Below are 26,395 nucleotides of genomic sequence, written 5' to 3'. Positions count from 1 at the left end.
AGTCTCCCAACCGCACATACTGAGGTCTATCTATCAAGTAGTCCACTATCCAATCCACCATGTGAGAGTCTACTCCCATCTCCGTTAGTTTGTGCCTTAAGATCTTGGGCTGGATGGTGTTAAAAGCACTAGAGAAGTCCAGGAATGTAATCCTCACAGCACCACTGACCCCATCCAGGTGAGAGAGGGATTTGTGCAGCAAATACGTGATAGCATCCTCCACTCCCACCTTCTCCTTATACGCAAACTGAAGAGGATCCTGGGCGTGCCTGGTTTGTGGCCTCAGATTCTGTATTATCAGCCGCTCCATGGTCTTCATCACGTGCGACGTCAAGGCAACAGGTCTGAAGTCATTCAACTCCTTTGGTTGTGGTTTCTTCGGTACCGGGACAATACAGGATGTTTTCCACTGTCTGGGTACTCTTCTCTGCTCCAGGCTCATGTTGAAGATGCGCTGTAGTGGTTCTCCCAGCTCAGTCGCACAGGACCTCAGTAATCGTGAGGATACTCCATCCGGTCCAGCCGCCTTGCTGGTACAGATCTTCCTCAGTTGACCTTCCACCTGTGCAGCCGTAATCCTGGGCGTGGGCAAGGTCTCCTGTGAGTGGCTATTTTCCTGTGAGGGAAGTAAGAGGGAGGACGAGTAGAAAGACAAGCCTGGTGTGGAATTCTGCGGTGAGGATGATATTGTGCTGTTGAACCTATTGAAGAAGTTGTTCAGCTGGTTCGCTTTCTCCACATCTCCACTTATGTTTGCCCCCCGCTTTGCACCGCATCCGGTGATGATCTTCATCCCTTCCCACACCTCCTTCATGCTTTTTTTCTGCAGCTTTTGTTCTAGCTTCCTCCTATACTGCTCCTTTGCCCCCCTTTTCTGTACTCTGAGTTCCTTCTGAACTCTTTTAAGCTCCAACCGATCACCAATTACAAGAATGTTGCCTGGATTGGGGAGCATGCCTTATGAGAATAGGTTGAGTGAACTCGGCCTTTTCTCCTTGGAGCAATGGAGGATGAGAGGTGACCTGATAGAGGTGTACAAGATAATGAGAGGCATTATCAGAGGCTTTTTCCCAGAACTGAAATGGCTAACATGAGAGGGCACAGTTTTAAGGTGCTTGGAAGTGCAGAGGAGATGTCAGGGGTAATTTATTTATGCAGAGAGTGGTGAGTGCTAGGAATGGGCTGCTGGCAACAGTGGTGGAGGCAGATACGACAGGGGCTTTTTAAGAGTCTGCTAGATAGGTACATAGAGCTTATAAAAATAGAGGGTTGTGGGTAACCCTGGGTAATTTCTAAAGTCATTATGTTCGGCACAGCTTTGTGGGCTGAAGGGCCTGTATTGTGCTGTTGTGTTTCTGTGTTTCTATGTTTCTATTTCTGCCGTGGAGCCTGCAATTTTTGCACTGGCCTCCCATGAGGTCCAAAGGAACACCCCATCAGTGCCTGGGGATTTATCCACCCTAACTTGCCTCAAGACAGCAAATACCTCCTCCTCTGTAATCTGTGTGAGTTTCGTGACCTCACTGCTGTTTTGCCTCACCTCAAAAGGCTCAGTCTTAGCCCACCTGATTTTCCCCTTAAGTGATCTTGAATTTCTTGTATTCAAAGCCTCATTTTCTCCCTACTGCCTGTGCACCTCCTGCTTCTTAACCAGGGCCTCAATACATCTTGAAAGCCAAGATTGTGAAAACCTGTTACCATTGCCTTTTATTCTGATAGGAACATAGGAAATCTGTACTCTCAAAGTGTCACCTTTGAACACCTCCTAATGACCAAAAACAGCTGTGCCAGAAACAGTCTGTCCCAATTCACACTTCCTGATACCATCAAAATTGGCCTTTCTCCAATTTATAATCTCAACTCATGGACCAGACCAACCCTTCTCAAGTCTTACCCTGCTGCAGACATTCCTTTTGTTCCCCCTTCCTTTGTCTGCTTGATACATGTATGGTTTCTAACCTTTCCTGGGTCTGACAGAAGGTCATCATCTAAAAAATTCACTCAGTTTCTCCTCCCACAGCTGCGGCCTCCACCATTTTCTCATCTCTCCTCCACCAAAGGACCACTGCTCCTCTCCACATCCATCTCTTTCAGTCATTCAGAGTCAGCAGTGAGCCTCCTGTCCCACCATTCAAGATATGACTGATCTGACTAAACTCAGTGACTTTTTACCTCTCTGCTCATTGGGAATCTCTCTCTCTGCCTTAACAATATTCATCACTCTTAGAAAAATATAGTTGAATCTGGTTAATTGGGACACACCAGGACCAGTGCATTTTAGCACATGTAAGTGTTTGCCCCAATTAGCTGAAATTTCATTCAAATAGTTAAAGAGGCATAAAAAACACACTGTTGTTTAACGGAGTAACAAATAATGTATTTAAATGAAACACAGAACAAATTAGAACACTACTAGGGTACTATAATAATTCCTAATAGTTACAGACAGAGGAATACACTCGGTGTATGCTGCTGTGTTCTTTTGATTGACAGTAAATTAACAGAATCGGCACAGACACCTCGTGTAGATAACTGACGGACTTCAGTGCCTTACTGCAGGAGCGTGTCATAATCCAACAATAAGTTTTCAGGCACAAAGTTATAAAACATCACTGCTTTTTCCAATCAGTGTCTTTTGGTCCAACTGGAAACCACAAGCACACATATCTGACATTATTTAAAAAGAATGTGCTCATAGCATATTGTAGTTTCCAATGGCCACACCAGTGCATGTAACTGACACTAGTTAGAAACTATTGGAACGGTCTCATGTCCCAATTAAGCAGCATAATGTACCACATAAACAATAGGAATTCTTATTATTTTCTTAATTAGTTTTTGTTCTTTAAGAGTTATCCCAATTAATCAATGGCCTAATTCAACAGAATCCACTCTATTTCCAAAGATACTCTCTAAATATACAGTGCCTATAAAAGTATTCAAACCCTTCTTGGAGGTTTTCATGTTTTATAGTTTTACAATATTGAATCACAGTGGATTTACCACTGTACCATTGAGATCATACTCACTAACTGCATCTCAGTGTGGTATGGCAATTGTACTGTATCAGGCCGCAAAGCACTCCAGTGTGTGGTGAAAACTGCCCAGCGGATTAATGGCACCCAATTGCCCATCATTGAGAACATCTACCATAAACGCTGCCTGGGCAGAGTGAAATTATCAAGGATGCATCTCACCCTAACCATGGACTTTTTAGCTTCCTCCCATCCAGTAGGTGCTACAGAAGCCTCCGCTCCCACACCAGCAGGTACAGGAAGAGCTTCTTCCCTGAGGCTGTGACCCTGATGAACCACACATCACAGCGCTAAGCAGTATTGCACCCATATTGTACTGTCTCAGTACTTCTATATTTGTGTGCTGTAGCACTTACTTTTTATTTGCAGTTATTTTGTAAATAATGCTATTCTTTGCATTTCTGGATAAATGCTAACTGTGTTTCATTTGGTTTTGTATCTGTACTCGGCACAATGACAATAAAGTTGAATCCAATCTAATCTAATCTAATTTAATTTGTCTTGTTTGACACAGAGCAAAAGAGAAAGACTCTTTTCTGTCAGAGTGAAAATGAATCTTCACAAAGTTATCTAAATTAATTACAAATATGGTACACAAAATAATTGGTTGTCTGTATTCACCCTTCCACCCTTTAATATGACTCACCAAATCATCACTGGTGCAGCCAATTGTTTTTAGAAGTCACATAATTAGTTAAATGGAGATCAGCATGTGCAGTGAAGGTGTTTCATCTGATTGTTGTAAAAATACACTTGTATCTGGAAGGTCCAACTGCTGGTGAGATAGTTTCCCAGCAAAAAACTACACCTTGAAGACAAAAGAACATTCCAAACAACTCCATGAAACGGTTATTGAAAAACACAAGTCAGGAGATGAATACCAGAAAACTTCCAGGTCACTGAATATCCCTTGGGGTACAGTTAAGTCAATCATCAAGAAATGGATAGAATATGGCACTGCTGTAAATCTGCCTAGAGTAGGCCTTCCCCAAAAATTGAGTGACTGTGAAAGAAGGGGACTAGTGAGGGAGGAGTTACAAGCTTCAGTGACTGAGATGGGAGAGACTGCTCATACAACAAACTGTTCCCCGGGAGCTTCACTGGTCGCAGCTTTATGGGAGTGTGGCAAAGAGAAAATCACTGTTAGAAAAAACTCACATGAAATTTCTGCTACAGTTTGCCAGAAGACATGTGGGAGACTCTGAAGTGAAATGGGAGAAGGTTCTATGGTCTGATGAAACCGAAATTGAGCTTTTTGGCCATCAGACGAAACATGATGTTTGGTGTAAGCCAAACACCACACATTATCAAAATACACCATCCACCATGAAGCATGGCATTGGCTGCATCATGCTGTCGGGATGCTTCACTGCAGCAGGGCCTGAAAGGCTTGTGAATTTAGAAGGTAAAATGAATGCAGCAAAATACAGGGAAATTATGGAGGAAAACCTGATGCAAGGGAATTGGGAGAAGATTTGCTTTCCGGCAAAACGGTGACCCCCAAGCATAAAACTAAACAGGAATGGCTTAGAAACAAAAACGTTAATATCCTGGAGTGGCCAAGCCAGAGTCCAGACCTCAATCCAATTCAGAATTTGGAAAGGGCTGTTCACTCATGGTCCCCATGCAATCTGACAGAGATTGAGCAGCTTTCTAAAGAAGAATGGGGTAAGATTGCAGAGTACAGATGTGCAAAGCTGAAAGAGACCTCTTCACACAGACTCAAGGCTGTAATTGCTGCCAATTGTACATCTACTAAATACTGTCTTGAGGGGAAAAATGCTTATATAATCAATTATTTTGTGTTTTATATTTATAATTAATTCAGATCACTTTATAGAGATGTTTTCACTTTGACATGAAAGTCTTTTTCTATTGATCAGTGTCAAAATATCCAAATTACATCCGCTGTGATTCAAAGTTATAAAATAATAAAACATGAAAACTTCCAAGGGGGTGAATACATTTTCTAAGCGCTGTATGTCCTTGTTGGCAGGTATGCTGGTGCAGTGATTCCAAGTGAAATTCGTAGCATTTCAGACTACCCTAGAATGCAGCAACATTTAAGTTATTTAGCATTCTCTTGGCACTCTGAGATCTGCGCTGAAGGCTGAACATTGCCTTGAGTGTCTCTTGATTTTGGTCAACAGATTCAATTCACTACATCTCATTTCCACAGTTCCACTGCACGTATCATTGTATTTGATGGATCAGAAGACTTACTTTTCTCTTTAATAATCACAAACTTCAACAACTCCAATTCCAAAACTCCTCTGGATCATTCTTGCTTTTCAGTTTCTCTCCCGCTCTCTCTCTCCCTCCCTTTCTCTCATTCTCTCCACCCTCCCTCCCACTCCCCCTACCCCATTTCTCTACCTCTCTTTCACTCTCCTTCTCTCCCCTCCCTCTTCTCCTTTTCTCCCTCTCTTTCTTACTCTCTTCCTCATCCTCTCTTTCTTTCCCCTTCCTCTCCCTCCCTCTCTCCCCTTCCCTCTCTCCCCCACCCAATTTCTCTTGCTTCCTCTCATTTTCCCCCATTCTATTTCTCTCTCTTCCTTCCCACTCACTTCCTCTCCACACTGTCTCTCTCCCTTTCTCAGTCTCCTTCCTCGACTCTCCCTCCTCTCCCTCTTTCTCCTTCCTCCCCATCCTCCCTCTCATTCTGTCTGTCTTTGTCTATCTCTGCCCCTCTCCTTTCTCTCTCACTCCCTGCTCTTTCTCTCTTTCCCCACTCTTTCTCTCTTTCCCCTTCTCTTTCTCTCTCTCCCTTTCTCATCCTAATTCATGTCCCAAAGTTGTCTTCACCGCCCTTTCTCAGCCACCACTATCTTGACGGTTGTTACGTGTCTCTCTGCCTCTACTCATCACTAACATCCAATCCTCCCACTGCTCTGTCAGATAAAACATATTTGATTTCAAACTTTTTCCAAGTTCTGACTCGAGGTCATTGATCAAATATGTTCTCTCTGTTTGCTGTCTGACCTTCAGTGTATTTTTCTAGTATCATCTGTTTTTATTTCAGATTTCCAATATCATTAGTGTGTTTGACTCACCTTTTGTAGTTATATTACATAAGTCCCTCAGCCAGATATTTGCTGTGCTCAGACTGATGGGGTTCCTGACCTCACACCTGTAGTTAGTATCGTTGACCTTTCCGGTATGATGAATCGATACAGTCTGACTGTGTTCCCAGAGGTGATGGGTGCTGTCGTTTCCCACAGCTTCTCCTCCCCTCCACCAGCTGAAGCTGGAGGGGTTGCCTGAGGTCACGGAGCAGGTCAGAGTGAGGTCACAGTTCCCAGTCATGTTCTGAACTTTGATGTGTGTTCCAGACACGGGCTCTGTGGTTGGGATGGAGAGAACAATATAGAACACAGAAATTTGGCCCTTCGGCCGACCATGTAACCTACTCTAGAGAACGCCTAGAATTTCCCTACCGCATAGCCCTCTATTTTTCTAAGCTCCATGCACCTAGGAGTCTCTTAAAAGCCCCTCGTGTATCTGCCTCCACCACTGTCGCTGGCAATGCATTCCACACACTCACCACTGTCAGTATGTTCAGATATGGCCCACGTGCAGAGTGAGAGACACTGAAGCATGCACTCAGACTTCAATGTGAATGGAGTTAGAGGGAAAAGCAAACAATGACCACTAAGCCAAGCAGGGCCGTGAGCTAAAACTCCCAAACAGAAAACGAAGCCCACACTGTAGCTGAAATACAACTAGATATAAAGTGAATAGCACTAGTCTTCAGAGTCAGTTGACTCGACAGTCCCATTTCTCAGGCAATGCTGAATGCAAGCAGGCAGCGAAATGTTGCTGTGCTTTGCTCAAGTCTTGACAAGCACTCCAACGAAAAGAATGGAGTTAGATACCATCACAATGAAATAATAATCAGCTGACATGTGCATATTCATGAGTGCAATTGCGTATCCACTGAGCTGCTGAACCCCCTCCTTCAGCACAGCCCCGATGCACCACAGACCTGTGTCCGCTGGAAGTCCTTGATCAGCAACTTGTCCAAGGTGTCCTTCGCTGGGATCCAAGTACATTCTTCTGGACCATACCCTTCCCAGTCCATAAGGTACTGGAACTTAGCACGTACCCGGTGAGATGCCAGGAGGCACCACACAGTATAGACAAGGGAACCATCTACCATGGGGAGGAGGGAGAGGTGGGGTGACTGGGGCCAGGGGAGGAGTAATAACTAGCTTAAGCTGTTAAACATAGAATACTGGGTGGATCTTCAGTGATGTTGGTAGATGCAATCTATAGGACACCTTGTTGACAGCCTTTTCCACTACAAATGGTTCCACATAGCGCGGTGCCAATTTCTGGTTCTCGACTTTCAGAGGAAAATCCCTTGATGCCAACCAGACCTCCTCCCCTGGCTTGAATGGCGTTACCTGTCGATGAAGCCGATCAGCCTGCCGGGAATGTTGCTTCTGGGCACGCGGCAGAGAAGCCCTAGCTTGTCTCCGGATGCACTTGTAGCGCTGGATCAGCTGTTCAGCAGCAGGACCTCCTACGTCAAACTGCTGATAGGGGAAGAGCGGGGGCTGGAATCCCTTCCGGCATTCAAAGGGAGACATACCAGTGGAGGACGACTGGAGTTTATTGTGGGTGCTATCTGCCCAAACTAATTGGGAGCTCCAGGACGTGGGGTTGGAAGTGGCAAGACAGCATAGGGTTGTCTCCAACTCCTAGTTCACTCTCTCATTCTGCCCATTAGATTGGGGGTGGAAGCCAGACGAGAGGCTGGTGTGGCTCCTACAAGAGAGCAGAAAGCCTTCCAAAAGTGGGAAGTGAACGGGGTCCACCGTTGGACACTATAACTTAGGGAAAGCCATGGAGCCTGAACATATGTTGAACCTTGAGTGTGGCAGTCTTACAAGCTGATGGGAAACTGGGGAGGGAAACGAAGTGACACAAAGTCCAAAATGGTGGTGTTTCCACTAGACAGGGGCAGACTAGTGATGAAATCTACTGACAGGGGGGTCCAGGGGCAGTGGGAAATAGGCAGTGGACATAATTGACCCCCAGGACGCTGCCGTGGTGTCTTGTTCCGAGCGCAGGTGGGACGGGCAGATACAAAGTCATGGACATCCTGGGACATAGATGGCCACCAAAACTGTCTCTTTATAAACTCCTGGATCTGCTGAATTCCCAGATGTCCAGCCAGATGAGAGGAGTGACCCCATTCCAACAATTTGGAACACACCTCAGCAGGGACAAACAGCCGGTTGGGACGAACCCCATCCAGGCCTGGATCTGATTGTTGGGTGGCCCTCACCTCTGCCTCTATTCCCCAGATCACTGGAGCAGCGATACACGAGCGAGGAAGAATGGGCCCTGGATAGGCGTTGTCCTCAGATCCGTCGAACTGCCGGGAGAGAGTGTCAGCCTTTGTATTCTTGCTGCCGGGATGATAAGTGAGGGTGAAATTGAATCGTGTGAGGAAGAGAGCCCACCGGGCTTGACGAGAGTTCAGTCTCTTAGTATCCTGAATACAGGAGAGGTTCTTGTGATCTGTTCAGAGCAAGAATAGATGCTCTGCCCCCTCCAGCCAGTGTCTTTATGAAAAATGACACCTGGTCTTTATGGAAATCCCATTCCTTAGGCTTGGTGCATGGGTTATTTTCAAGAAGGCAACTGAACACTCTCCGGACATGCTGGAGGTGCTCCTGAAAAGAGCGGCAATAGATAAGGATATCATCTAAATACACAAACACATCTGGTTCAACATGTCCCTGAGCACATCGTTAACCAAGGCCTGGAATACAGTGGCCATTAGAGATGTTGAAAGCTGATTTTCACTCATCCCCTTCTCTTATGTGAACCAGATTGTATGCATTGTGCAGATTAATTTTAGAAATCATGGTGGCTCCCTGGGGATGTCCAAATGCAGACGCCAGCAAGGGAAGAGGGTAGTGGTTCGTCACAGTGACGTTGTTCAGGGACCGATAATCGATGCAGGGATGGAGCTTGCCATCTTTCTTGCTCACAATAAAGAAGCCCGCTCCTGCCGGTGAGGTTGACGGACGGATAAACCCCATGCTCAATGTCCCCTTGATGAATTCCTCCATGGCCACCGTTTCAGGACGAGAGAGGGAAAGGAGCCGGCCCCGGGGAGGACTAATGCCAGGTAGGAGGTCTATGGCACAGTCGTATGGCCAGTGTGGGGGCAGGGTGGTGGCCATTCTTTTACCGAAAACCTCAAGGAGATCCGCATATTCAGCCAGAATCCCAGACAGGTCCACATCCTTAGCTGACACAGGAAGGGATTCATGGGATGGAGCTTGAGCTGGACCCAGACAGGTCCACATCCTCAGCTGACACAGGAGGGATTCATGGGATGGAGCTTGAGCTGGACCCAGACAGGTCCACATCCTTAGCTGACACAGGAAGGGATTCATGGGATGGAGCTTGAGCTGGACCCAGACATATAGACAGGCATGCCGGTCCCCACTCTTGGAGTACCTTCAGAGACCAATCGATCCGTGGGTTATGTCGGGATAACCAGGGAAGACCAAGTTCCAGTGGCATTTCAGGTGAATTAACCAGATAGAAGGATATTTTGTCATGATGGTTTCCTTCAAGCATCAGTTGGAGGGGTTGGGTGGAAAGGTGGAAAGTTGTTTCCCAGTGGTCGAACGTCCAGCGCCTTGACATTGATCTTTTTCCTTAATTCCTGAGTTGGAACTCCCCATCTTTGAGCTAGAGAGATGCCCATGAGATTCCCAGCTGCACCGGAGTCGATACCCGCCGGAAGTTCATGGGTCTGAGACCTCCACGTCAAGGAAGCTGCGAGCGTTACACGATTCAGGGGAAGCTGACTGAAGAGAGAACCGACCCGTCAGGATTCTCCTCCCCGCTGACGGGGATTCTCTTTTACTGGTCGCTTGGAACATGCCACCCGGAAGTGTCCTGGATCACCGCAATAGAGACAGGAACCTGTTCTCCGGGGCTGCTCTCATTTCTTCTGAGACAGGCACACGTGCCCCACTTGCATAGGCTTCTCCATGGGCCAGATGCTGGGTGGTGAGGGAGGGGGAGAGGGCGAGGAAAGATGATGATCTGGTGGCACATAGGAAGTCTGAGACATTCTTTCCCTGTGCCACTCAGTCATCCGGTCGTCAACTCGAATTGCCAGATTAATCAGGTCTTCCAGACTATCCTGCTCGTCCCAGACAGTGATCTCATGCCAGACCCCTCCATTCAGTCCACGCTGGAAGGCAGTGATGGGAGATCTCTTATTCCATCCCATCTCTACTGCAAGGGTACAGAATTTGACTGCATTGGCTCCCACCGTTCCTCTGCCTTGGCGCAGGTCCAAGAGTCGGTGGGCAGCCTCCTGACCCCCTACTGGAAGATCAAAAACCCTCCTTAACTCCGCCACGAAATGTCAGAACGACTGAGCTGTGGGTTATCCTTGCTCCCGTAAAGTGTTGAACAGGCTGAGTGGAGGTTCATCAAGAAGATAGAGTATATACACCAATTTTTGCACATCATCACCAAAACAACCAGGCTGGGCTTGGAATGGTCAGCTCGCATTGGGTAATAAAATACCTGCAGCTATCGGGATCACCGGAATATCTGCCTGGAGGTGGAATACTCGGTTCCTGTATGGACTCGGGAGTCTGTGGGTGTCCGAAGGCGGGAGTCTGTTCTAGTCTGGGCACAGGAGAAGAAGCATTAGAAGCAGAGATTGTCAGGGCAGCAGTAAAGAATGACCTGCGAGATGCTGGGAGTGGGACTGAGATGGTCTGAAGCTACTGAACTGAGCTGTCGAGAACATTAATGGCTGTCAGCTGATGCTGGCTGTCCACAGTGAGTTTGTGGATAGCGGCCGTGAGAGCAGAAATCTCAGACACCTGAGTCTGATTGTCTGCAGTGAGCTGTTCAACTGTTGCGGCTAAGGATGATACCTTTTCCTCCAGATGAGACTGGGCTTGACGGCACAAGATTATCTGCCTCATTGCCTCCATAACTTCATTCAGAATAGATTTCATTGCCCGTAGATTGTCTCCTACCTGACCAAAGAAACTCATGACCAAGGTCAGCTTCTCCCTCTCTGCTGGGTCCATCTTTGTATGGTGGTGACTTGCTGTCATTAGCTTTGGATGTGGCCAAAGTATGGAGCGAGAGACACTGAAGCCGGTCGATAATTCACCGACTTCAATGTGAACAGAGTTTAGAGGAAAAAGAGAACAATAAACATTGGGCCAAACAGAGCTGTTAACTAAAACTTTCAAATGGAAAATGAAGCCAACAGTGTGGCTGAAAGGAATAACAAAATATAAAATGAATATGAGTCTTCAGTCAGTTGACTGAACAGTCCAATTTCTCAGGCATGGCCGAATTCAAGCAGACAACGAAACATTGCTGTGCTTTGTTCACGTCTCGACTTGCACTGCAATGAAAAGAATGGAGTTAAATACCAGCACAGTGAAATAATAATTAGCTGACATGTGCATATTCGTGAGCATAATTGCCATATCTGGGGCGCAGCCAAATCTGTGGTTGTGAAAAACTTATCTCTGATATCCCCCCTGTACATACTTCCAAGTACCTTAAAATTATGCCCCCTCATGTTAGCCTTTGCGGCCCTGGCAAAAAACCTCTGACTATCCACATGATCAATGCCTCTCATCATCTTATACACCTCTATCAGGTCACCTCTCATCCTCCATCACTCCAAGGAGAAAAGGCCAAGTTCACTCAACCTATTCTCATAAGGCATGCTCCCCAATCTAGGCAACATTCTTGTAAATCTCCTCTGCCCCTTTCTATGGCTTCCACATCTTTCCTGTAGTGAGGTGACCAGAAGTGAGCACAGTGGGGTCTGACCAGGGTCCTATATAGCTACAACATTACCTCCCGGCTCTTAAATTCAATCCCACGGTTGATGAATGCCAATACACCATACGCCTTCTAAACAGCACTGTCAACCTGTGCAGCTGCTTTGAGCGTCCTATGGACTTGGACCCCAATATCCTTCTGATCCTCCACACTGCTAGGAGCCTTACCATTAATATTATATTCTGACTTCAAACTTAACCGACCAAAATGAACTACTTCACACTTATCTGAGTTGAACTCCATCTGCCACTTCTCAGCCCAGTTCTGTATCCTCTTGATGTCATGCTGTAACATCTGACAACCTTTCAGACAATCCACAACAATCCCAACCTTTGTGTCATCAGCAAACTTACTCATCCACCTATTTCCTCATCCAGGTGATTTATAAAAATCACAAAGAGGATGGGTCCCAGAACAGATCCCCTCAGAACACCACTGGTCACCAACCTCCATGCAGAATACAAACCATCTACAATCACTCTTTGCCTTCAGTGGCAAGCCAATTGTGGATCCATAAAGCAAGATCTCCTTGGATCCCATGCCTCATTCCCCATGCGAAGCCTGAATGAGCCTCACATGGGGAATCTTATGAAATGCCTTAATGAAATCCATATACACTACATCTACTGCTTTACCTTCATCAATGTGTTTTGTAAGGCTTGTAAGGCATGACATGCCTTGACAAAGCCATGCTGACTATCCCTAATCAGATTATGTCTCTCCAAATGCTCGTAAATCCTGCCTCACAGGATCTTCTCCAACAACTTGCCAACCACTGATGTGAGACTCACTGATCTATCATTTCCTGGGTTATTTCTACTCCCTTTCTTGAGCAAGGGAACAATGTTTGCAATCTTTCAATCCTCTGGTACTTCTCCTGCCCATATCGATGATGCAAAGATCATCGCTAGAGGATCAGTAATCTCCTCCCTCACCTCCCACAGTAGCCTGGAGTACATCTCGTCCAGTTCTGGTGATTTATCTAACTTAATACCTTCCAAAAGCTCCAGCACATCCTCTTTCTTAATGTCTATACACTCAAGGGTTTTCAGTTCACCATAAGTCATCCTCACAATTGCCAATTCCTTTTCACTGGAAAGATGAGTAAATGAGATTCTAGTGAACAGCTCGATTGCCAGCTCCCCATCCCGTCCCAACAGTCCCCAGTGAACCTTAAGCCAATCACAGCTCATTTCCACCCACCAGTTCAACACTTCAGCCAGCGGCTGCTGGAGGAAGTTCCCACATGTGCTCCACTTTCTTTCCCAACTGCAGCCCACGCTCAACCACAAACACTGCACCCTGTCCTGTTTAGCAGACCGTAAGACAGTGTAGCAGAATTAGGCCATTTGGCTCATCAATTCTGCTCCACCATTCCATCATTGTCAATTTATTATCCCTGTCAACCTCATTCTCCTGCCTTCCACCCATAAACTTTGACCCCCCTGACTAATCAAGAGCTATTGACCTCCACATTCCACAGATTCACCATCCTTTGGCTAATGAAATTCCTCCTCATCTCTGTTCTAAATGGACACAACTCTGTTCTGAGGTTGTGCCCTCTGCTCCTAGATGCCCCACTATAGAAAACATTGACTCCACATCCTCTGTATTGCTCTGTATCTCAGGAATTCTGTCCAGTTCCTTGGATTTTGTCACTCCTGCGAATGATCCTGGTGTCCTTTCTACACCCGAGTGTGATCCAGCCCAGACCGGCATTAAATCTGGTCTGACGGCAGCAGCCCTGGCACTGTAGAGATCGCATAAGAGCCAGACAGCAACTGGTGTGGTGTTCCAGAGTGAGCCTGGCCCTGCACAGATCCTGGGTGACCACACTGTGACATTCATCAGCTCACCGATCGGGTATGGAATCAGGGGGTTAATTCCAATCGGGAGCAGTGGCTCGGGTGGATGAGATGTTCAGAGAGGGGCAGCACCTCTGGAGAAGGGGCTTGGCGTGTCCATTCTGGGGCAGCTCACTCACCTTTGGGCCCCACTGGACACTCAGCTCTCACCTGTGGCTCCATGTAGCCATTTGCTGTTTGTATGTGAAAGTACACATCAACAGGCTGGCCAAACCAGGTGAGGGTGGCCAGTGGGATAGGGACATGCCTGTCCTAGCATGTGTAATCAGGTCCAGCAGACTGGGCGGTTCAGATCTACAGTGAGATCAATGGCCAGGAAGGTGGTTCTGCAACGCTTTGTGGAGAGTGAAGGCAACAATGAGGCACAAAGAAAGTCATGACCATCCACTACAACCAAGCAAAACTTCAGTCGTGTGATGACTACTTCTACCAGTGGACCTAGACTTCTGAGGGTGAAGCAGAACTGCCCAGTGCAATGGCTTTTCCACTTTACAAACTCCCCCGCACAGGTTTCCTGTCATCGTTGAACGTGACGGACAACCAACCAGAGCTGTGGCTAATTCTGAGAGAGTTAGGAGTCAGAATGTGCAATCAGTCAGGGACAGAGCAGGGATTTGAGGTGACAGATTCACCTTCACTGAAATCAGAGACATGGACTAATAGGGCCAAGCTCCAGGCAGGAATGGTTCCTCCACACCACCTCCTGACATCCCTCAACTGAAGATCCAGTTCTCTTTCATATGCAACACTTGGAAGAAGCACCTGGTAAGTTCTCCCCTCCACTCCCCCTTCTCTCTTTTTCCATTCCCCACTCTGTCCCCCCTCTTACCCCTTCTCTTCTCTGCACTTTCCGATCACCTTCCTTTGGTGTCCCTCCTCCTTCCCTATTTTCCATGATCCACTCTCCACTCCAATCAGATTCCTTCTTCTTCAGTCCTTTACCTTTACTAGTTGCGCCTGTCACCTACCAGCTTCCTACTTCATCCCTCTTCCCCCACCTTCCCACCATCCTCTTCACCCGAGTTCTCCTATCACCTTCTGGCTTGTACTCTTCCCCCTCTCCCCACTTCTTATTCTGGCCTCTTCCTGTTCATCTCCAGCCCTGGTGAATAGTTTCAGCCTGAAACTTAAACTGTTTATCTCCCTCAGTAGATGCTGCCTGACCCGTTGAATTCCTCCAGAATTTTGTGTGTGCTGCTCTTGACTTCCAGCATCTGTAAAACCTCGAGGTTATAATAATCTCATCCAACAATGTCTGGCAACAGTTCACAGGAGGCTTCAGGAACGTCCCCACCCTCACTGATGCTGGGACCCAGTGTGTGAGAGCAGGAGACAAGGAGAACACTCACATACATGTTCAGACAGACATGAGGAGTGGACAATCTCCCTCGGCTTCCCCTGAGACCCCCGTCACAGAAACCTGTCTCCAGACAATTCAGTTCACTGCCTGTGATATCGGGGAATGGCAGAGAGCACTGGATACAGCAACAGCTATGGGACCAGACAACACCCCAGCTGTGGTTCTGAAGAACAGAGTCCAGCACCAGATGGACCTCTGGCCGAGCTGTCCCAGGACAGGTACAGTAGTGGCATCCACTGACAACGTGGACCATTACCCGGGTGTGTCATGTTCACAGAAAGCAGGAGAAATCCAATCGAGCCATTGTCTAGTCTGTGCTTTGTCTCTCCAACGTACCCTCACCCATTAATTATGGGTGTTCAGGAACCAGTAAACCCGGGACCCTCAGGGGAATGTCACTCACCGTACACCTCCAGTCGCACTGTCACACGATACTCATCTCCCGAACCTGCTGTAGCAAGTGCCTCATAATCACCGGCATCCTCTCTCCGTAGGTCACGGATTTGCAGACTGAAGCTCGCCGGATCAAGAGTTAACCGTGACTTGAAATCCTCAGAACCAAAGTAAGTGATGTTCCCTTTCACATACAGCACCACGGACTTTGTCTTTTTCCACTCAAGCTCAGCAACATCTATTCCGACTGGGATCCCAGGAGATAAGGAGGCCGACTGTCCCAGGGTTCCAGTCACGTTGAGGGGAGCAGCCCCACTCCCAGCTGAGGACAAGAGGAGACAGACAGCAGGTCAGCTCAGTGACCAGAGGAGAAATCGGAACTGGAAGAGTCACAGGCACAGATGCAGACCATGCGGCCCATCGTCTGGTTCCTGGCCCTGTGTGGGAGGATCGACCCACGGGACCTTCATCACACAGTGAGCCACAGGGGAAAGGGGAGTGAGGAAAACAGTGAAAACTTTCTGCATTTGACCTGAGGAGAGCATTGCACGCTACAGTCAGATATCAATGGACAGGTCAGGGTGTCAGCGTGCTACAGAAATAACAAATGGAACCCAGTGGTTAGGAGTGGAGGGAATGTTTGGGGATGGTAAATGTGGGGTAAAGGGGAGGCTGTGTGTGGTGTAGTGGGGCAGAGTGAACTTGGAGCAGACCCCTGGGATTTATGTTGACAGATTTCTGAAGGAGTAGGTAGAGGTTCATGGCAAAGTCTCACATGGAATTGGAAAACTTCGACCAGGGATTGATGTGGGGACACTTACTGTTTCTTATACAGTAACAGTTTGGATATCACTGTCAGAGGTTTAAAATTAGGACTTTATAACCTAGAGCAGAGAGGAATGAGTGCAGATTAAATAGAGATATATAAAACTGAAGGATATGGTTAGGATAAATGCAAGTAGGCTTTCCCACTGAGAATGGGTGAGACTAGAACTAGAGGTCATGCATGAAGGTTGAACGGTGAAGTGTGGAAGGAGAGACATGAGGGGGAACACCTTCACTCAGAGGCTGGTGAGAGGGTAGAATGAGCTGCCAGGTGTGGTGGATGTGGGTTCAATTTCAACATGTAAGAGAAGTTTGGATGGGTGCATGGATTGGAGGGGTGTGGAGATCGATGGGACTAAGCTAAGTAACAGTTCAGCATGGACTAGATGGGCCAGAGAGCCTGTTTCTGTGCAGTAGTGGTCTATGAATCTGACTCTAGTAAGGTTAAGGAGAGGGTGCAGGGGAGATTCACTGGGATGTTGCCTGGCATGGAGTGTTTCATTATGAGAGAGTCCAGGTAGATGCAATTTGTTTTCCATAGAGTGGTGGAGGCTGAATGGGGTCCCGAGAGAGGTAGACAAAATTGCATGGGGCACAAGTAGGGTAAATACCCGGAAATAGTTTCCAATATTCATGATGTTTGAAAGCAGAGGACCAGAGGACACAGATTTCCCCAGGTGGGAATCTCAAACCCACTGCCCGTGGTAGTGAAGCAGATGAATAATCTCACAGTAATTCAGAATTATCTGGACAAGCACTTAAATTGTCAACATATAGAAAAAGTTCAAAGTAAAATTATTTATTTATTTTTAATTACTTTGAGATACAGTGGGGAACAGACCTATCCGGCCCAACAAGCCACACCCCCCACTGTGGGAGTAAACCGGAGCTCCTGGAGGAAACCCACTTGGTCACGAGGAGAATGAAGAACATTGGAATTGGACACTGAACTCCATCTAACTGTGCATTAGCATCCCGCAAACTGCTACACTACCGGGAGATTCATTGTGTTTGTGGAAAACAAAGAAATACAATTGAATCCACAAAAAATACACAGAACAAAGAACTACAAACATCCAATGTGCAAAAGAAGACAAATTGTACATATAAAAATTAGACAAATAATACTGGGAACATGAGCACGAGCTGCAGGGTCCCCGACAGTGACCCCACAGGATGCAGAGTCAGTTCAGCACCAAGGAGAGCGAATCTGGGTCCAGGAGCCCAATGGCAAGGACAACAACTGCTCCCAAACTTGGGGGCGTGGGACTCAAGATTCCTGCACCTCTCACCTGATGATCGGAGTGAGAGGGGAGGAAGACAGGTCAAACTCAGGCAGGTGGGATGGGACCAGGTTTGGGATCTTGGCCAGCCCGGAGTAGTGAGCCGAACACCGGTCTGTTTTCCATTCTCGGATAACGATAGTTTGGAAATCAGATGGGGTAGGACCACTGAAGTTTATTGAAGGGTGAAAGAATGTGTTGATGAACTGAGATGTCAGGGTTCCCTGAAAGTGGACAGGCGGATGACGAAAGCACTGAGTGTGCTGGTTTTCAGTGATTGGAGCTTCAGATATTAGAGTTGGAGGCTACTTTGTAACTTTACAAATCATTGTCTAGGCTGCATTTGCAGTATGGTGTGGATTTCTGGTTACCACACTATAGAGAGAGTGCAGAGGAAATTCACCAGGAGGTTGAGAGAACACACACCTAATGCTGGATGAACTCAGCAGGTCAGGCAGCATCTATGGAAATGAACAAACAGTCAACACTTTGGGCTGAGACCCTTCGTCAGGACTGGAAAGGAAGGGGAAAGATGCCAGAATAAGAAGGTGCAGAGGGTGTGGGGAGTGGAGGGGAAGAGTACAACCAGGGAGATGAAAGGTGAAGCCTGTTGGGTGGGGAAGGGGATGATCTAAGAAGCTGGGAGGTGATAGGTGGAAAAGGTAAGGGCTGAAGAAGAATTAATCAGATAGGACAGGAGAGTGGAAAGAAATGGAGAAAGGGAAAGAAGAGGGGCACCAGGGGAAGGTGATGGGCAGGTGTGGAGGAGAGGTAAAGGGGGTCCAGAGTGGGGAATTGAAGAAGAAAGAAGGGGTAGGGTGAAAATTTTTGGATGTTTGAGAAATCATTGTTCATCCCATCAGGTTGGAGGCTACCAGGAATCTCACCAGGATGTTGAGTGGATTGGAGGACTTTAGTTATGGGAAGAGTTTGAATCGTCTGGCTTGTTTCCCCAGAACAAAGGAGGCTGAGGAGTGATCAGACAGAAGTGAGAAGAGAAGCTGCTGGAGGAGTTCAGTAAGTCAGGGAAAATGTGGAGGCAGCGATATTCGTGATTCTGAACAAGGATCTTGAGCTGAAATGTCAATCACCCCTTTGTCTTCACAAAATTTGTTTTTGCTCCAGATTCCACAATCTGCAGTCTCTCGTGTTACAAGGAAGAGATTATGAGAGACATAGCTAGGGGCAATATTCAGAATCCTTTCCCATATTGGGATATGAAAAACAAATTTACATAGGTTTAAAATGAGAAGCCCTCACAGGTAAGGCCCACCCCACCACTGACCATATCTACAATGAGCACTGTGCAGGAAAGTGTAACGATTGTGTAGCGTTTCTCTTATCTCGTATGACTAGTCGTTGCACTCTTCATGGGAAAATGAAATTAGATAATACTACACGGAGGTGCTTGTGGGCCATCAGAAGCTCTTAGTATCAGAAGAGGGCAGTGAATAGTACACACACCTCTAGAGATTAATTTTCTTTATAAAAATATGGATATATAAAATACTTATGTAAGAACAATTCAAAATTCTAACATTCTGTTTAGGTTCGCAATTTCAGATGTTAAAAGAAAACCAAAGACCTGGTTAGTTAGAATTAATGATATTCATTAGAATAACCCTTGTTACTACAATTTTTCTAACTAATTAGATCCAGTGTTATTCCCTATTTAAAGGTTTACAGACTAACAATTGTCTTTCTATTTTTCTCTCATTAATTAGAAATCTGAGTTCCTATTCTTAAGTTCCAGTCAGTATTTCTACAAATTCAAATAATATCTATACAGCTTAACATCTTTCGTGACTATTCTCCCAACATCACAATTTTTAAACAAAGTAGATCTCATTCAGTAACTTATGAAAGTCTCTGCAAAGATAATCAGTTCTTTCAGAAAATCAAATTCAGATCCTTTGAATGAAAATAAACTTATACATCCAACCATATTGAATCCTTTGCATCATGAAACACTTTGTTCTGTACTGATTCTTTGATCTTGGGTCGCTCGCCATCTTGTTTCTTGGTTCATTGGATGAAATAGCTGATCACCTACAGAAAGTTGATTCACAATACTTACACAATAAACAACTGCTGACCAAGTCCCTTGGTGATTTAACAGAACTAATTCCCAGTTGCATGGTAGTGATCTTGAAATTTTGGTTTTCATCAGGACTTACAAGGAAGTTACTTTCTACGGTGGATTCTGCTGCATCAGAACTTTCATTTTTTTGGGATTCCAGCACTGGGTCTGTAACTGGAGTGGGTGCAAGTGACTGATTTGGACTTGGTTTGGAGCCCACAATTCATTTGTGTAACTGTTCACAGGTTTCTTAAGTCTTAGAAGGTTCATCTACAATGTCAAGTCTTGATCTGAGGTAATGAACCTCATCCTCTTCAGAGTTAATTGGATTTTCTTCCTCTTCAAACGACTGCTTGTTAGTATTCCTGTGAGATGTGTACTGGTGAACAGGGACTGGAGAAAGATGTTCATCTTCAGAAGGAAGAAATCCACAAGGGAGCAATAGATCCCTATGGAATGTCCTTATGGGCCCAGACTGGTTCTCAGGATGGACCTTGTAGACAGGCAGATCACCAGCTTGGCTCTCCACTACAGAGACTATTTCTAAACATTTATCGGCAAGTTTGTTCTTACCTCATAGGTACGCATTCCTTAGTAGCACTTGTCTCCTTCTTTCACTCTAAAGCTGTCACCTTTTTCATATCTGGTCTCGTTTCAATCTGCCATTTTCAATGTCATTCCTAGTACAATTATAAGCATGGACTAATGGTTTCACAAATTCTCACCAGTGACTTTTATCTTTCATCTCCAGGGTGCCCAGCATATTTAAGAGGGTCATGTTAAACCTCTCAACAGGGTTTCCTCTGGGATGATACGACGTGGTTCTGACTTTCTGAATTCTACCCATCTCACACGATTCTTTAGTCAAGTGGGATTCAAAGTCAGCCCTGTGCAGGCACTTGGGATAATCATAATGCGAGATGAAATGCTCCCATAGGCACTTTGCAACCATCTTGGCTTTTTGGCTGGGTATAGGATTAGTGAAAGCATATTTAGTGAAATGATCAGTTATTAGTAACACATCTTTTGTGTTACTTTGATCGGGTTCTGATGTAAGAAAGTCTATGCAGAACAACTGCAAGGGTCGAGTTGTCACAATATTCACTAATGGAGCAGCTTTCTCAGTTAAGATCTTTTTCCTTACACATCGACTGCATGTTTTAATCTTGTGTTCCATATCAGCAGCCTTTGTAGGCCTATAGAATCAGCTGCTGACTAAATCCAGGGTACGATCTATGCCCCAGTGACCAAAGTTCATTCTGAAGATTCTTTCATGCATCAATTTGAAACTTTTCAGATAAAACAAGCTGGTATGTTCCTGTATCTCTGGTTAATCTTTTCCTCTAGAGAACTCAGTCTTTTAGCTCCAGATGATCCCATTCTCTGAGAAGTTAGGGGAGTCCGGGGATTGCGTTTCTCACTGAAGGGGATTGTTTTTTTCCAGTTTCCATCTGCTTGAGGACTTCTCTAATACAAGGATCTGATAATTGGAAGTCTGTAATCTCAGCATCAGAGGGATAAGAAATGATTGGTAATCCCCCACACTCAGCATGTTGGGTGTGACTGTCACTTGAATGCATTGTTCAGGATGCAACAAATGCGATGGTGACATCGACGGCAGGTCCTGTCTGTTGGATAAGAGAACTCTCACACATCCCTTGCACAACGTCGGTGCTAACTTCAACCACATCACCCGAGTTCACCAGATGACTTGCTGTAAACTTCAAAATGTGTTCCTACTCCTTCTGGGACTTGGGTCGAATAAGCAAGATCTTGGAGCTTTGGGACATGATTTGTCAACATCAATCTCCATTTATCCCGTAGCAGCAATCATTTCTAGTTTAAAATGAGTCTGAAAAGTACCATGACATGATTCCCTCTCACTCCGTCTCTTTTCAAGATTTCTTCCCTTTTCTGTTCCTAATGCTGGATTGGGTTCACAGCAGCAAGAGGTGGCTGTGTGCCCAGATTCACTGCATTTAAAACACTACCAAGGTTTTGGTTTGACACTTGTCTGTTTGTCAGTGGTTGTGGACTCTTGTTTGTGTCTGCCTTTCCTTATCACTTGTTGCCTTCGAGCTCGCTTTTACCTTCTATTGTTTTGTAGTTTGTGGAGTATCTAGTTGACTTTGAAGCTCAGCAATTTATTCAGTCAGTTGAGAATTAACTGAAATTAGCTGTGCTACATCATCTTCCTTACAGGGGCCTGTGGTCTGTGACTGTATACCGGCACGTTGTTTCACTGTTCCTAAATGCTGTTTATGTGCGCATTCTGGAAGCATGCTTGTCTTCCTCGGTGTGTAGAAATGTCAGTAGTTTGGTAAACGATGGTGGGTTTTGCTTTTTCTGTTCCAGTTGCAGCTCTGAGATCGGAGAGTGATCCCAACATACCTGACAAAACTGCTTTAAAAGATGCTTGTTAGCTTCAGTTTAGTCAAGTCTGCATTGCTTTACAGTCAGTGTCAATGCTCCCTATAGCCACTGTAGGGAGGCAGATGGTCTCTCACTCATGTTTTGTACCTTATTCATGAATTTAGCGAAAAATTCATCACTGTCTTCCAGGTGGCAAAAGCTGAATCTCGGAGTTGGATGTAAATAGCGAGTGAAGCTCCAGGTCTTGTTGACCTGATGATGTCAGAAGCTGCTGGAAGAATACTTTCACGTATTGTCTGTGTTCTATGAAGATCAGACACACTTGGGTCTTGCAAGAGCAGTTCAACACTAGCACACTGTCTCACAATCTGTCTCATTAGGTGGATGACAGGTTCTCCCAGAAAAAGTTTGGAGCCTTACTGGTGGATTGCCATGAACTATCAAGTCCTTACTGCACACAATGTGCTCCACTATGTCTCTTTGAATATCTGGAGGGTTAGGATCACTGGGAGAGAGGGATGGGTTCACTGTAACTCCATTAGTCTGTATTACAGGGACTGAGTTGTTCTGCACCGGGGTCAGGTGGAGGAATAATTCTGGCAACTGAACCACATTCTTTTAGAAAGTCTGGTATTTCCTCATTATTTTCTGTTCCTGTTTGCCACTGAATAAAACAATATTGGGGAAGTTAACCCCCTTTTCCTCTGTGTTTTCCACTTTCTTTCACTGTAGGTTTCAATTGAACAAGTGAGTTTGAACAGTAAGACTCTTTCAGTGCTTTGTACACTAACGAGTGTGTTACTGGTTATCTGATACATGGCCTCCTGGCTGGCTCACCAAGTTTTATGTAACACCTGTGTAGTGCTGGTCTGATCTTGTGTGACTGGACACCACTCCCTTTATGAGAAAATCTAATCACAGAGCACTACACGAGGTGCTCGTGGACCATCAGAAGCTCCAGGTATTGGAATGTGGCAGTGAATCGAAAAGTCACATTTCTGGAGGAAAGTTTTGTTCACAAAAATACACATACTGAATATTTACATGAGTAAGAATACTTCAAAATTACAACATTCTGTTTAGATTCCAGATATCAAACAAAAACCAAAGTGCTATTTAGTTAGATTCAGTGATCTTCATTAGAATAACCCTTGTTACTCCAAATCATCTAACTAATTAGATCTATTGTTATTCAATATTTGAAGGTTTACAGACTAACAATTGCCTTCCCATTTATCCCTAACTAGTTAGAAAACTATTTGAATTCCTATTGTTAGGTATTATGGTTAACTTCAATTTCAGTTCCAGTCAGTACATATACAAATTCAAATTCAAAAATTATTTATCTATACAGTTTAACTGCTTTCACAACAATTCTCCAGCATCACAACTTTTAAACCAAGTAAATCTCATTCAGTAATATATCAAAGCAAAAATAATCAGTTCTTTCAGAAAATCAAATTCAGATACGATTTACCAGACTATTCCTGGTTACATGGTAGCATTCTTGGGCACTCATCTCTGCTGATATTGTCTCGTTATAGCTGCTGCTTGTTGTAGCCCAGCTTCAACAACCGTTTTATCACTATTGTCTCTCCTCCACGGGTTTCCCCTGAACTTTTCTAGTAAATAGCTCTCTTCATCTCATATGTGTGATATTTATTGTTTATGTATTTACTATTAATATTTTGTTTTTTCTTGTTTCTTTGTATTCACTGTGAATACCTGCAGGATAATGAATCTCAGGGTTGTCTATAGTGAGAGATGTGTTCTTTGAAAATAAATTTACTTTGAACTTTGCAAAGAAGGAGTTTGAAAGAGGATCTGGGGCATATGATTTTTTTTAAAAAAACATGGAATCAGAGTCTGGTTTATTATCACTGAGTCAGAGATATCGGAGAGCGTTTGTTATCTGAAAGTGCTGGATACAAACATTGTGTTGAAGAGACACTTAGACAATCAAATAGGCAAGTCACAGGATGATAGGAGTAAATGGTAATGAGGGTTAGTCTGGATCTGATGGGCTGAAGGACCTATTGCCGTGCTGTTTGATTCTGTGAATCTGTAGTCCAGATCTGTCTCGTGTACACTGCTGTGAACTGTGTGGTCAGTGTTAATGGGCCCTTGGCTTTAGGAGATTGTGTGAACAACCACACACTCTCTCTATGTGGGAAACTACCCCAGCAAACTGGCAGGAACTGGAGGCCTCACCACCCATCTGGGGAGTTGGCCAGGACTGTTCTGAATGCTTTCATTCAGGGGCCAAGCACTCATCATAAGCTATCTGCTGTCCTCTGTCCTGACTGGTCACAGGTCTGTCTCCTGGCTTTCCCTCCAAGTTCTGGAAGAAGTTGGTGCATTTCTTCTGGCCCAAGATGAAGCTTATGTCCCTTCTATAGTTCTGAGTCTCCATGTTGAGCAGATTGGTCAATTGCTTGTGTCTGTCTGTCCCCGTCCGTCCGTCCAGACCAAGACGGTGACCTTCTGGCTGGCAGGCTGACATAATGTATTTTTTTTCTTTTCAAGACGACACACTGAACTCACATCACGTGCCTGACAGAATTAGAGGAATATTGCCAGAATGTGGATGTGTTCACTCCAGTTAGAGAACTCCTCTGTTGGAAGAGGGCTTGACTCAGGCTGACAGGGTGGCCAAATGTTGGCAGAACATACAGTCAACATTAAGATTCTTAGTAAGACACTTTGGAGTCCTGTCACTAGACAGTGACTATAAAGGCTTGGGGAACGAACTACAGTTTTCATCTTCACAATATCACAATACTGCTGTAGAGCTCCTGCACACCCTCACCAGTGTGCTTCTCTCTCTTCAGATGTGGTGACCAACTGTGGTCAAACTAGAGTTGATACAGTTCCACCATGATATCTTTCCTCTTACATTCTGTGCTCGGCTAAAAGAAACAGCCTTGTGCTTTTCAAGATATTTAACAGATCTTAAAAAGACAGTCACACACATACACACATACACTGCAGTCTCTCTCTCTGTCACAGAGTGCAGCTCACTCTCACACATATACACACAGTGCAGGTCTCACTCTTTCACATTGCAGCACACACACACACATACATACACACACATACACACACACACACACACACACACAGAGTGCAGATCTCACTTGCACAGTGCAGCTCTCTCACTCTCTCACACACAGTGCAGGTCTCTCTCTCTTTCACACATACACACTCACAACTAACGAACTCTCTATACCATGTCATGATATTCTGAGGTAGAGTGTAAGTCCAAATTTAGGGTCTGTTAATGTTATCTATTAAGGGACAGTTGAGTCTGAACACCCACCGACCCTGTGACAGAGGGAAGCTGCAGTCAGGTTGTGTGATGAGCTGATTCTCAAATGCAGGACGTTTGGTCAAACTCTGCAGCAGACACTGGGAGGAAGTGGTTTAGGCTCAGAACAGTTCTGGTGAACAAGTGGTAGATGCAGCCAAGAATAGTGCTGGCTGGACTCCAGTTATCAGGAAACAGCCGGGGGGGGGGGGGGGGTGGAGAGTTAAGAGAGAGAGAGAGAAACAGAGAGAGATGGACAGACAGACAGAGACAGACAGAAACAGAGTGAGACAGACAGAGAGTGAGAGATGGGGTGGGAGTTGGGGAGACAAAAGCAAGGCTTGGTAATCTTCAAAGCTGATGAGTCAGGTTGTAGAAATAGTGACAGAGCTGGAGAGGACAAAGAGCAAAGGAGCATTTACACACACATTATATACACAGACAAAGGGAGAGAGGTGACCTCGGGAGAACACAAAACCAATTAATGAAGGAAAGAGGACAAGGCAAGGCAGTAGTGTGTCGTATTTTTGGGTCTCAGCTGGGTAGTGTACGGACTAGCAGAGAGCCAAGGTATGATCACAATGGACTGAGAGACCTTTACACACAGTGAAAACCAAGGCAAGGCTCACACACGATAACCAGCATCAGTTTTAAAATCAGACCTTACCCATGCAGATGGCCAAGAGGGAGATGGAGAGCAGGCAGAGAACCCTCAGCATGAAGGACTGCAGCATCTTGAAGTTGTATTTCGGTATTGTGGGATTCAAAGCAACAGAATAAAGAACAGGAACTGACACTTTCTTAAACTCGCCTGTGATTGGATCAGGCAGCATGTTCTACATCTGACACAGGGACTTACAGTGAAGAGGCAAGTTGCACCAACTTCTTCCACTCTCTCTCTCTTTCACCTGGTTTCTCTGATTCTGGCACTCTGGGACTCTCTCTCTATTTTCCTCTCCCCCTCCCACTCACTGGTTCTTCATCCCTCCTTCTCTGTTTGTATGTCTGTCAT

The 26,395-nt window shown here is 45.5% G+C and overlaps 1 protein-coding gene across 2 annotated transcripts in view; it reads right to left on the bottom strand.

Annotated features, from left to right (window-relative positions):
• The window catches only part of LOC140731420 (SLAM family member 5-like), a 36,446-nt gene extending 10,296 nt beyond the window's left edge, over window positions 1–26,150 (bottom strand). The window contains exons 1-3 of one of the 2 annotated variants that reach the window (XM_073052925.1): window positions 26,051–26,150; window positions 15,526–15,837; window positions 6,089–6,376 (exon numbers count right to left, since the gene is read on the bottom strand). In XM_073052925.1, coding sequence (XP_072909026.1) covers window positions 6,089–6,376; window positions 15,526–15,837; window positions 26,051–26,117 — 667 coding nt within the window. In that variant the 5' untranslated portion in view covers window positions 26,118–26,150. The remainder of the gene's footprint in view (window positions 1–6,088; window positions 6,377–15,525; window positions 15,838–26,050) is intronic. The other variant, XM_073052926.1, reaches the window with a different exon arrangement.
• Window positions 26,151–26,395: the final 245 nt, after the last annotated feature.

This window comes from Hemitrygon akajei, chromosome 8 (assembly GCF_048418815.1).
Source record: "Hemitrygon akajei chromosome 8, sHemAka1.3, whole genome shotgun sequence".
Classification (NCBI taxonomy): Eukaryota; Metazoa; Chordata; class Chondrichthyes; order Myliobatiformes; family Dasyatidae; genus Hemitrygon; species Hemitrygon akajei.
The sequence above is the reverse complement of the archived record's forward strand: the minus strand, read 5'-3'. Positions and strand labels throughout refer to the sequence as shown.